Genomic DNA, 12,134 nt, shown 5'->3' on the forward strand with positions numbered 1-12,134 from the left:
CTTCCAATTTAGGTGAGGTAAGAGAGATTTCTGAGCGTATCTGTGCACTGTGAGGGCATATGAGAAGCAGTCAGGAAAAATAGTCTAGGGCATCAATGGCAAGGTCAAATAAACAGTGAGCAATGGCAATACACACTCAAAATTGTATTAATAGTGCTCTTACTAGATGGAAATGTGTCAACATTGGCTGAAAGGTTTAGATTTGACATTCCCTCTCCCGACTGGCACTGAAGTTATTGTGCTTGAGTTTGTCCCTCAATGTCCAAACAGCACACTTGTATTCACATCTAGATGTTGTGATACACTTGCAATTCCTCAGCCCCCTGCATTTCAAGAAAATTAACTACAAATAAGCATTTTATTCCTGATTCTGTTATCTTCCGATTTGGAAGCAGTTGAAGCATGTCCTTTCGTTGCTCAATTTTTTAAAAATAATTAATTTTGTGTGCAATTTGGGGATTATATTTGCATTTTTGTTAGGACATTTAGAAAGGAACCATTTATATTTTGCAACGGAAATCTGCTGATCTGCATTTAAAATGAAGTTTACTTTGAGTTGAGTGATTCATTGTAAATGGAAAATGTATAAAAGTCCAAATTGAAAAGAAAATCATTCAAAGCTCTTGTGATAATTCAGTGTTGGAATAGTGCTATCATAAAAATATATTTAAATAGCTGCATGGATTTAAGAGCATTCAGTGAATAATAGCATATAGTTGACTGGGACTGACAGACAGTGATGCATTTGACAGACCATCTATGGATGATGGAGACAGGACTGGACTTGATTTGTCAATATACAGAGCCTTTTATACTGAGCATGATGAATGAAGGAAAAGGCAGAGAAGTACATTTCGTTTGTGTTCAATGTTTGTCATGTAGCGGTGACCTGCAGCAAAGCTTCATTGGGAAACCATCTTCACCAGTTAACATAATAGTATATCATACAAATGACTCACTAACTGTCAGGTCATCGGATTTGACTCTGCTGCTATTGGAAGAGTCTGTTTTTCTGTTTCCTGGTTTAATAAAGGATTTGTTTATCTAGTTGTCATCATTAGAACAAACTGAACTGATTGTGGCTAGGATTGTATATTGATTACCAACAATGTCTTGACATAAAACCAAAGAACTGATTGCTGGAGATCTGAAATGGCTGGAGAAACTCCAGCAGGTTTAGCAGCATCTGTGGGGTGAAAGCAGAGGTAACATTTCGAGGGAAATAGTTTCATCAGAACTGTTCTGATGAAGAGTCATCTGACTCAAAAAACATTAACTATGCTTTCTTCACACAGATGCTGCTAGACCTGCTTGAGTTTCTCCAGCCATTTCAGTTTTTGTATAATATTATGGCAAGTTTTGGTTAGCACTCAGTAAGTTGGTTTGCACAGCCAGTTTGCTGCGTGACACATTGGTTTGTTGAAGAATTTTTAAAGATTTTCAAAGTCTTTGCAAGCAGTTAAAAAGTCTACAAGAATTTTTGAACACTTAAAACTTTCAAGTACTTTAATAAGTTCAGAATGAGTAAAAGGCGATATAATGCACCAAGCTGAATGTTGGCTGAATGCTTGACTTCAAGAGGTGTGACTTCCAGTGGAGTCAGATGAGAGTATAACTGAGCTCAGTGGTAGGCCTTGGAGTGGGGAGTTTGTGCTGGAGCTATACTGCAGCTAGTGAACAAGTTCACGCTGCAGTCTTATGGACAAGGCCAGAATGGACTCCTTCGAAGCAGCTTTGCTGCTGAGAGGAAAATCTAGGCCAGGATGTGTTATTGAAAATGAGGATGCATTCAAAAAACATGCAGCATTGAAATGGTACACTATGCTTGTAGATAGGTTGTTTTTTGTAGGTTCAAGCTGATCTTTCTTTTCTTAAAAAAAAAACCCACATGTTTGGGAATGATGTCACAAAACACATGGGATGGAGCCAAGAAAGATAAGAAACTTTCACATTTAAAGGTCTCTTGGATGCTGTGATGCTGGGGGCAAAGGACTGCAGTGTTTTTGTTTGGAACAGATGAGCAGATGACCTCAGTCTGTGCATCCATCTTGAGTCTGTTTGTTCAAGATGGTAGTCTGTGGTTGCAGACAGGTGTGGGTGAGAGTAGACCGATTCGGTTGTAAGCCGTTTACATCAGCAGCTTTGCCTCAAAAAGCAGCCAAATGCCAACAGGATGATTCCCGTTTATTTACAATCTGCAGGATTTAGATAGCAATCAGTCGGTTTGCTATTCATTTCGTGCTGAAGAAATCCTGTGACTGTCAGGACTGGGCATTTGCAGTAGTTTTTTGATGAGTAAGATGTCTTTGTGCTTCCTATCCCCACCCTTTCCCTTTCCTGAAGGTGCTGGCTCACTTTGGAAGCTAGTTCCATGGAGACCAGTAACACACTACAATCTTTCTCCTCCTCTTATCCAAGTTTTTGTTTTAATCAGTGAATGTCAATAGGCTGTTTAAGGGCATAGCCAGAGCGCTGAGCCCAGGCCAGCCTTTACCTTCTCTTCACAAGGACACTGAGGCGTAATGGAGCCTAGTCAAGACGAGGAATCTTGACTACTTCCTTCACTGTAACATAGGGGTATTGGGGCTAATTATTCCAACCCTGCTGCAATCAGCAAGCTTAAGTAAGATCAGGAACAGTTTTTACATGTGCATACTGGCTGCAGTATTGGAATATTGAGAGTGAAAATCCAGTTTGATATCAGAGCTTGTCACTGAATGTAATTGCTTTTAATTGAATATGGACAACACTAGCATATTCAGCATTTATTGCTTATCATAATTGTCCTTGAGAAGGTGTTGATGAGCTGTCTTCTTTTTTTTAAGATTAGATTACTGAGTGTGGAAACAGGCCCTTCGGCCCAACAAGTCCACACAGACTTGCCGAAGTGGAACCCACCCAGACCCATTCCCCTACATTTACCCCTGCACCTAACACTATCGGCAATTTAACATGGCCAATTCACCTAACCTGCACATTTCTGGACGGTGGGAGGAAACCGGAGCACCTGGAGGAAACCCACGCAGACACAGGGAGAATGTGCAAACTACACAGAGTCGCCTGAGGTGGGAATTGAACCCGGGTCTCTGGCGCTGTGAGGCAGCAGTGCTAACCACTGTGCCACCCATAAACTTGAACTGTTGCAGTCTATGTGGTGGTATTAAAAAGTTCAAGGATTTTGATGAAGCAAAGGAAAAATATGTATTTCCAAGTCATGATGGTGGTGGGGACTTGCAGGTGGTACTGTTCAAATATACGTGCTGCGAGTGTCCTTCTGTGTTGTAGAGTTTGCATGTTTGGAAGGCATAGTTAAAGGGACCTTAAACTCCTACAGTGCATCTTGTAGCTGTTACACAGCACTGCCACTGTGCACCGGTCGTGGAATGAGTGAATGTTTAAAGTGCTGGATAAAATGCCAATCCAATAGGCTGCTTTGTGCTGAATGATATTGAGCTTAGGTTTTGAAGCTTCACTCACCCAGGCAAGTAGAGAGTATTCCATCACGGTCCTGACTTGAATTGTGAACAGTTTTGGGCAATCCCGAGGTAACTTTATGCCACAGAATTCCCAGTCTCTAACCTGCTCTTACATACACCCCACTTAAATGACCAACCTATTTCAGCCTTTGATCTGTGGGGACCCCTGGGGAAAAAAATAAGACCATAAGGCAAGACAGAAGCAGAAATTAGGCCATTCAGCCCGACGAATTCGCTCTGCTATTCATTCATGGCTGATAAGTTTCTCATTCCCGTTCTCCCGCCTTCTCCTCATTTTAAAAAAAACCTCAAAAGTTGCCGTTCTGTTTATCCTGATTTATCACTATAAAGTTGAATCTCTCTCTCTTTATATAGTTTCTTCATTGACTGAGGCTTGCTCATCATGACTGATGCTATAATGTGAGAAGGAGGGTGAGGACATGCACCTACCTCAATTGATGCAGGAAATAAATTTGTAATGTTGATGTTATTCTACATGCTAGCCACCTACCCAATGGAGCTAACTGGCCCTATTGGGAGTTCAATCATTGGATTTATTGGAAAAACCTGTTGTTGAGCTTTATAACTATTTTTTCCCCTCTGCCATTCAATACAGTGACACATTTTTTTTTCACCTAAACAAACTGCCAATCATTAAAACTTTTCAATAAAGAATATCTAACCTATCATACCTGGCTCCTTGAAAGGTCTATTCAAATAATTTGCTCCAATGACTGTCACCCAACCCCTGCCCCCAATACTTCCACATAGTTCTGAAGATTTCTCCTTTTCAAGTATATACTCACTTCTGTAATAGATTAATATCTTTCTTTACCTTTTAATAACTCAGAGGTGAGCCAACGTTCCCTCTAAGCTATGCAGCCTTGCAGCTACTGGCAAGGTCCACACAGCAGCAGGGAGGATTAGAGGGAATATTGTTCTCCACTGTACATTGTAAAGTGCAACAAAATAAAACTCTCTCTTTTTATTCCCTCACTGTTAAATCATTCTTTTCAGTGCGGTTTATACAAGTTGAATGAGTGGGCAAATGCACGGCAAGTGACTTATAATGTGAGGTTATCCGCTCTGATAGCAGCAGGTGGTGCAGAACGAAAATATGTTGGCCTTAATAGTGGGAGCATTCCAGTACAGGAGTAGGGATGTCTTACTGCAATTGTACAGGGCCTTGGTGAGACCACACCTGGAGAGTGCTGAGGTCACAAGCTTGGAGAAGATTTATAGCTCGTTGAGGTTCTTGATGTAAGTTTGCTTGCTGAGCTGGAAGGTTTATTTTCAGACCTTTCATCACCATGCTCGGGAACATCATCAGTGAGCCTCCAGTGAAGCGCTGGTGTTATGTCCCACTTTCTGTTTGTGTTGTGTGTCTTTTTAGTCATCTTATTTGAGGAAGAATGTTCTGGCTATGAAGGGAGTGCAATGCAGGTTTACCAGACTGATTGATTCATGGGACTGCAGGCATGTCGTATTGAGAGAGATTGGATCAATTCAGACTATATTAATTGCAGATTAGAGAAATGAGGGGGAAATCTCCTAGCAATCCAAGACTAGACAGGATAAATGCAGGATGTATGTTCGTAATGACTGACTGGGGGATCCCGAACCAGGACCTCTCAGCCCCAGCATAGGGGTCGACTATTGAGGACTGAACCATGGAGAAGTTTCTTCAAATTGCTGGAAAAGCTCAGCATGTCTGACTGCATCCATGGAAAGAAAGTGGCGTTAATTCAGTGGAGAATGGACTGAAACATTAACTCCACTTTCCTTCCATGGATGCTGTCAGACCTGCTGAGCTTTTCCAGCAACTTCTGATTTGTTTCTGAGCTCCAGTATCTGCAGTTCTTTGGTCTTCTGCATCCTGCTTTATCCCCATACCCTTTAGCCCCAAGAACTAGAACTAACTTATTCTCTAAACTAGTCAACATTTTGACTTCACCTGCTTTGTGTGAATTCCACAGGCTCAGCGCTCGCTGAGTGAAGAAATTTCTCCATGGTTCAGTCCTCAATAGTCAACCCCTGTGCTGGGGCTGTGAGGCCCTGGTTTGAGTTTCCCCAGTCAGTCATTGCAAACCTACATCCTGCGTTTATCCCGTCTAGTCCTGGATTTCTAGGAGATTCCCCCTCATTTTTCTAATCTGCAGTTAATATAGTCCGAATTGATCTAATCTCTCTTAATACTACATTTCTGAATGTAGACTGGACCTGAAACATTAACTCCACTTTCTTTCCATGGATGCTGTCAGACCTGCTGAGCTTTTCCAGCAATTTGATTTGGTTACTGCCTACAGAGTTGGACAATCACCCGTGATCATGTTGCATGTCAGAACAGTCAAATGGCCTACTCCCGCTCCTATTCTCTGTTTCAATGTTTTAACTGTTTGAATTATTTCTAGTACAGCTTTTGATTTGTAGCCCTGTTTTTCAATGCAAGGAAATGTGCAAATGTGGGGTTAGCTTGAATGCACACCAGTTTTGAACTTCAAATTTTGACATCGGGACGCTTTTTGCTTGAGTTGAAGAATTGCATACTTGTTTACTTTTGTTGGGAAATGGGAGCAATGCCTGACACAAGGTTTTGGATAAAAATGTTTAGGGGAATAAAAAAGCTGTTTGAGACTATTTGTTAAACAATTTTCTCTTTGCAGAAATTGTGGATGGAAATGCGAAGATGACACTTGGCATGATCTGGACAATCATCCTTCGATTTGCCATCCAGGATATCTCTGTGGAAGGTAAGTAGGTTCTGCTGCGTGTATGGAATGAGTTGTCAGAGGAAGTGGTTGAGGCTGGTACAATAACAACATTTAAAAGGCATCTGGATGGGTATCTGAATAGGAAGGGTTTAGAGGGATACAGGCCAAGTGCTGGCAAATGGGACTAGATTAGGTTAGGATATCTGGTCAGCATGGACGAGTTGGACCAAAGGGTCTGTTTCCAAATATGCATCTCTATGACTCATCGAATTATCTTGAAATCCTTTAGTATCCCATGGCAAATAAAAACTTAGCTTTCTTCTATGGTTGTAATGTTGGACCTTAAACATTGAAGCCTGTTCATCTTTTATTTTAAAGGCGGGGGACTGGGGATAAGCAGATATTTTTACAGGCTGTTGGCTAGAAAACTCCTAACCCACTGTTGATATAGTTAACAGATGTGAAACATAATCAGCTCTATTCATGGTTACCAACTAATTGCAGTTGACTTATTTTTGTACAATGTTGCTGTCATGAATTAAGTAAGTTGTATTTACGATTGTTTTCTGTCATTTCAGCTGAAAATACACGCAACTCAATAGAGGAGCTTTATCCTAATAAAATTATTATTTCTCCTCTTTCCCCTGTCCCTCCCCATTGGGAGAATAAATAAACATTTCCCTTATTATCCCCACAATCATTGGGATAAAATGGATGGTGAGGAAAGTTAAAATAAATGATGGAGTGCTCCTAATTGAGTACCAATTGGTACCCATTGCTAAAATCATTTCCTTTTAAGCCTAACCTTAACCCTTGAAGTCAACTTTCTTGTGCATTTTAAAAGCAGCCACAGAAAATCAACTCTAATGTAATCATTATTATGAGGTTCTGATGAGCAAGATTGCTTTGAATATTCATATTCTGAGATTCAAATTGCCGTGCCAAGAACCTTGCCCTGTCACATAATTACTTTAACATGCAGATTATGTTTTTTAATGCCAATAAATGAACCTATCTCTCCCAATTATTGTATCCAATTATAGCTACATGTTGGAGCTTGGCAAGTCATCTCTTTCTCAAGTAGGCCTCACACTTGGACCAGTTGCTACTCCTTTAAAATAAGTAATGATGACCATTCAAGAACTGTTGATTGTTCTGCTGAGTGGTGATTGGCACCTTTCCTACTACTGAATGCCACTCTAGTTCTCTATCTTCAATGTGGAATAGTTATGCCATCTAAACAAATCTGGTCCATTTATGAGTCCTGAAAGGACAGGTCTTGATTTGACTGTTTGAATGTCCTTTTAGCAATGTAAAGGAGAAAAGGCATAATATTCCCTGCATCCTGTAGTGCCCCTACATCTTCCTGCACGACTAGGAGTATAGTTTTCCATCTGAATTGGAACGTGTTGTGAGAGCACTTAGGCTTTAAGGGTGTACTTTGTCCTGGTTTCTTTTAGGAGCGAGATTGAATTAGAGGGACCGAGCAGTCGATGGTAACATAAATAGCTGGTGAAGCCTTAGGTGTTTTTTAAAATATAAGTTGGAACAATAAGAGCAGCCTGGCTGGGTGAGGCCAGCTCTCTCATATCTGGGTTTCTACTGATTTAAACAGTTGGAGTCTCAACAGGTTTGGAAGCTGCCGTAAATGTCTCCTGGCTGCCCCTCTGATTTTTGCTTGATTTTTTTTCTGTCTTTCTGGTGGGATGCGTGTGAGACCATTGGTTTCTCACATTGTGTTTTTTGCCAAGTAGTGTGTTTATGGACTGTTACTGATTTGGAACAGTTAATTAGTAACCGTTACTGCACTTTTTTTTTCTGTTATGTTTTCCAATAGAGTTAAGTTATTCTGTGTTCTTCTTTATTTTGTGGTAATTTAACTAGAGTATTTGAATAACATTTGAATATGTTTTGCTTAACATTGAGTAGTTTGACCAGTGGAATTACATCTGTAACACCATACTTTACATTTGCCTTTAAAATAAGAAAATGTTAGGGGTAGGCTACCTTCTTAAGATATTTGGTGGGGGGAAGTGGAGGGAAAGAGTGTCTGGTTTGGTCCATAACAATGTTAAGTCGGTCAGGATCCATTCTGTCTTCTACATTGCTTATTTGCAATATCCAGTGCAACGCATATGCAGACTGCTTTTCAATTCCACAAATTAGCCTCACTTGAGTGGAAGCTAGTTCTTATAAAATATGGTAATGAACGTGTTGTGACATGCCACTGGAGCAGGTGAGACTTGAACCTGGGACTTCAGGCTCAAAGGTTAGGGGCGCTATAGCTGTGCCATGAGTCCCAGACTGGATCTAATATATGTGCCCTAATCTCTAACCAATTAGTTGCTGCTGTTCTTAATCACAATTAGAGCAAGGACATATATGTACTCAACTGACAGTATTCATAACACAAACAGAGGGTATCTAGAAAGGAGTATTTCTGAACAGAAACATATTGTTAACGCATTTCATCATGTATTCATCAGGCCTAATACAAGAGGCCAAATTTCACAAACAGTTTCAACAGTTTATACCACAGGAAAGAAATGTTTGGATTGGTTGGCAAGACTATTTTGACTCACCTAAGTGTTGGCATGGAGAAAATATCCAGGAACTGTGGCTTCCCCAGGCTCCTACGTAATTCAAAAAATGCCACAAGACTGGAACACATTCCTTTTGTTTGCAGGGAATGAGTTCCTGTGTATGAATGGGTGTTACTTCTAGCAAGTGTGAATAAGCCCCATTATGAGCTGAATTAGAATGTTACAATGGTTGTTGGTGTAATGTTTAGCACACAGAAGGTCAGGAATTTGGAACCATGCACCCTTATTGCTTTCTGCTTAACAACACCTCAGCCAATCAGAGCAGACATGTCAATCAATCAACATTATCTTCTCCTGTGGTAATAATTGTTGTGATCATTTGAAATTTGGCATTCTTGTGTTTGTGTCCTGAAGACAGCATGATGAAAATCTTCAGCAAAATGTCTCCCTTTTTGGTCATACACCAGTATCCAATTATACATGGATTTGTATTTCCAAGGCTCTGACATCACATTTAGTGATAGGTTATGTCTGGAAATTTGCTTCTGTTGGATTTAAAATCGGTCTGTCCATAATGCTGTACTTAACCTCCTTCCCTTGCTACTTCCTTGAACAGGAGAAAAAACTGATCTGTTTTAGTAGAACTCATTTGTGATTGCTAGCAATGTCAAGCATTGACTGCTCAACCACCACCACCACCACAACCATCCCACCACCACCATCCCCCATTGATGTTAGCATCAAAACCTGGTATTAGTTTGAACATCCAGGAAGGAGTTGAAGGGCAGATGCATTTTGAAACTGTGATTGCCAATGGAAATGTGATTTTTAACAGACGCCTGTTGAAATACATGAAAGTTATAACACAACGTTTTTCTCCTGTAGTATAAACTGTTGTAATTGTTGCAATTTGGTGTTTTTGTCCTGATGAGTACACATTTGGTAACATGTCACCCCCATACAGAACTGGTGTATTGCTGAATGATCAAGTGACTTTCATCTTGTCTATTTGTCCCAACTAGCTTGTGTAAGTGTTTACTCTCCCCACAAACAAGAAGCTCACATCACCTTTATCCAATCTAATTTTAATCATTGACATTGTATTTGCTTCAACCGCTAACCCTGGAAGTGACTTCCATAGTCTCTCAACTCCCTATGTTACAAGGTTTCTCTGTCTTTGTTTGAACAGTGTTATTCCAGGTTCCCTCAGCAACTGGAAATACTCTGCCTCTATCTTTCTGTCCCATTCTGTTATTTATAAACTTTCAATCACGCCTCCATGCAATTTTAGAGTCAGAGTTTTACAGCATGGAGACCGATCCTTTGGTCCAACTCGTCCATGCTGACCACATATCCTAAACTAATCTGGTGCTGTTTGCCAGCACTTGGCCTTTTTCCCTCTAAACCCTTCATATTCATATACCCATTCAGATGCCTTTAAAATGTTGTAATTGTACCAGCCTCCATCAGTTCCTCTGGCAGCTCATTCCACACACACACCACCCTCTGCATGAAAATGTTACCCTTCACATCCCTTTTTATACCTTTCCCCTCTCACCCTAAACCTATGCAGTCTAGTTTTGGATTCCCCTAACCTGGTAAAAAGAACTTGGCTATTCATCCTGTCCGTGCTCCTCCTGATTTTTATAAACCTCTATAACATCACTTCTCAGCCTCTGCTCCAGGAACAATAGCCTCAGCCTGTCCCCATAACTCAACCCTCCAACCCTGGCAATATTCTTGTAAATCTTACTTGCGCCTTTTCAAATTTCACAACATCCTTCCTTAGACAAGGAGACCAGAATTGTATGCTGTTCTCACCAAAAGTTCTCTTCCAAAAGTTCTCACCAATGTCCTGTACAGCTACAACATGACCTCCCAACTCCGACACTCAACACACTAACCAATAAAGGCAAATGTACCAAGTGCTTTCTTCATTACCCTGAAGACTTGCAACTCCAACTTCAAGGAACTATGAACCTGCACCCCAAGGTCTCTGTATTCAAATGGAGCATGCTTCTTTGTTCCAGACAGTATCCTAATAAATCTCTATTGAACTATTTTAGAAACCTCGAACGTCCTTCATAAATATAAAGCCTACTACTATGCAAAGTACTGTACTGCAGTTTTAGAAATTTCATGGTATCTCACTGTTACCATTTGGGTTTTGTATACTGCTCAATATAATAAAACTTCTAATTCCATGAGTTTTTAAAGGCTTATTAATGTAAGGTGCTGTCTTCAATGCTTTGTGAGCTTGTATCCCCAACTGCAGGTCTATGCTTAGAACCAGCTGGTGAATGTTAGCCCTCTAACCTTACACAGTCATGCATTGTTCTTAAGATTGCCTTTGGTTTTCACAGAGACATCTGCAAAGGAAGGGCTCCTCCTATGGTGTCAACGCAAGACAGCTCCTTACAAGAATGTAAACATTCAGAACTTCCACATCAGGTAACCCCATCTAAGAAGATCTCTCTTTGTTACGATTTCAGCTGGAATTTAAAGACTGCCTATTTCAGATGGAAATGCTATGTTACGTTCAAGCCCTCTGAGTTAACATAATGCTTATCGCGAAACAATGGTGCTCTCATCCTCTCGCATAGTCTCACTCACTCTCAGCTGCAGTTTCCACCATGAGCATTGATTGAGGATCATTGAGAGGATGATCCTGGGTCTTCCAGGAATTACGAGACAATTGTTGCTGTGCAACCTACTTTTGAAAATTGTTTGGCCACTGTGCTTGTTACTTTTATCTTTGGGAACCTACAGCAAAAAGTTAATGTTTTTAAGTTCTTGCCCTTCATGTTAATAATGTGATGATTCCCTAACTGTCATGTCTCTATATAGCACTGTCTGCTTGTGTATTTTCAACCCATTGTTGGTGTTATGACCCTGGAATGCAGCAATGTCATATTCACCTTCAAGGAGCCTTGCTGTGCCTGGCTGTGAGATCTGAGTAAAGTTAACATTTCCCGTCATAAAAAGTAATATTTTGCAGCAACAAAGCAATTTTTAAAATGCACTTTTAGAGAGATGGTGAACTTATTGAGGTAAGCTAAAATATCACCTGGTGAAAGTCAAGTCATAACTTCTTATGTCAAGCACATGGCATACCGCCACAATCAGCAAATTGACACCCATCAGGTTGGATTAAGAGTCTCTTTTTTTATTCCTATTGCCAATAAATAGTTTTTCCTCTGGTGTCTATCCAGCCACCTGGATGGTGACCACCTCCTGATCTGCCAGTGCCATTCCATCAGGAATTTGGGAATTCAAATTTATTAATTTAGTTTTATTTCAATATTATGTATTAGGTCATCTTCCTCCTTGATCCATGTGCACCCTGAATAAAGGCAGGCCCTTAGCCCCCTATCTGCTGAGGCTATAATCTGAGTATTTTTATT

General features: G+C 40.4%; 1 protein-coding gene across 2 annotated transcripts in view; it reads left to right on the forward strand.

The window, feature by feature from the left end:
* Positions 1-12,134, forward strand: part of actn1 (actinin, alpha 1) — a 120,402-nt gene that overhangs the window by 27,009 nt on the left and 81,259 nt on the right. For both annotated transcript variants that reach the window (XM_043698110.1, XM_043698111.1), the window contains exons 3-4: positions 6,140-6,226; positions 11,094-11,181. In XM_043698110.1, the coding sequence (XP_043554045.1) occupies positions 6,140-6,226; positions 11,094-11,181 (175 nt within the window). The remainder of the gene's footprint in view (positions 1-6,139; positions 6,227-11,093; positions 11,182-12,134) is intronic.

This window comes from Chiloscyllium plagiosum, chromosome 10, assembly GCF_004010195.1.
Source record: "Chiloscyllium plagiosum isolate BGI_BamShark_2017 chromosome 10, ASM401019v2, whole genome shotgun sequence".
NCBI classification, from domain to species: domain Eukaryota; kingdom Metazoa; phylum Chordata; class Chondrichthyes; order Orectolobiformes; family Hemiscylliidae; genus Chiloscyllium; species Chiloscyllium plagiosum.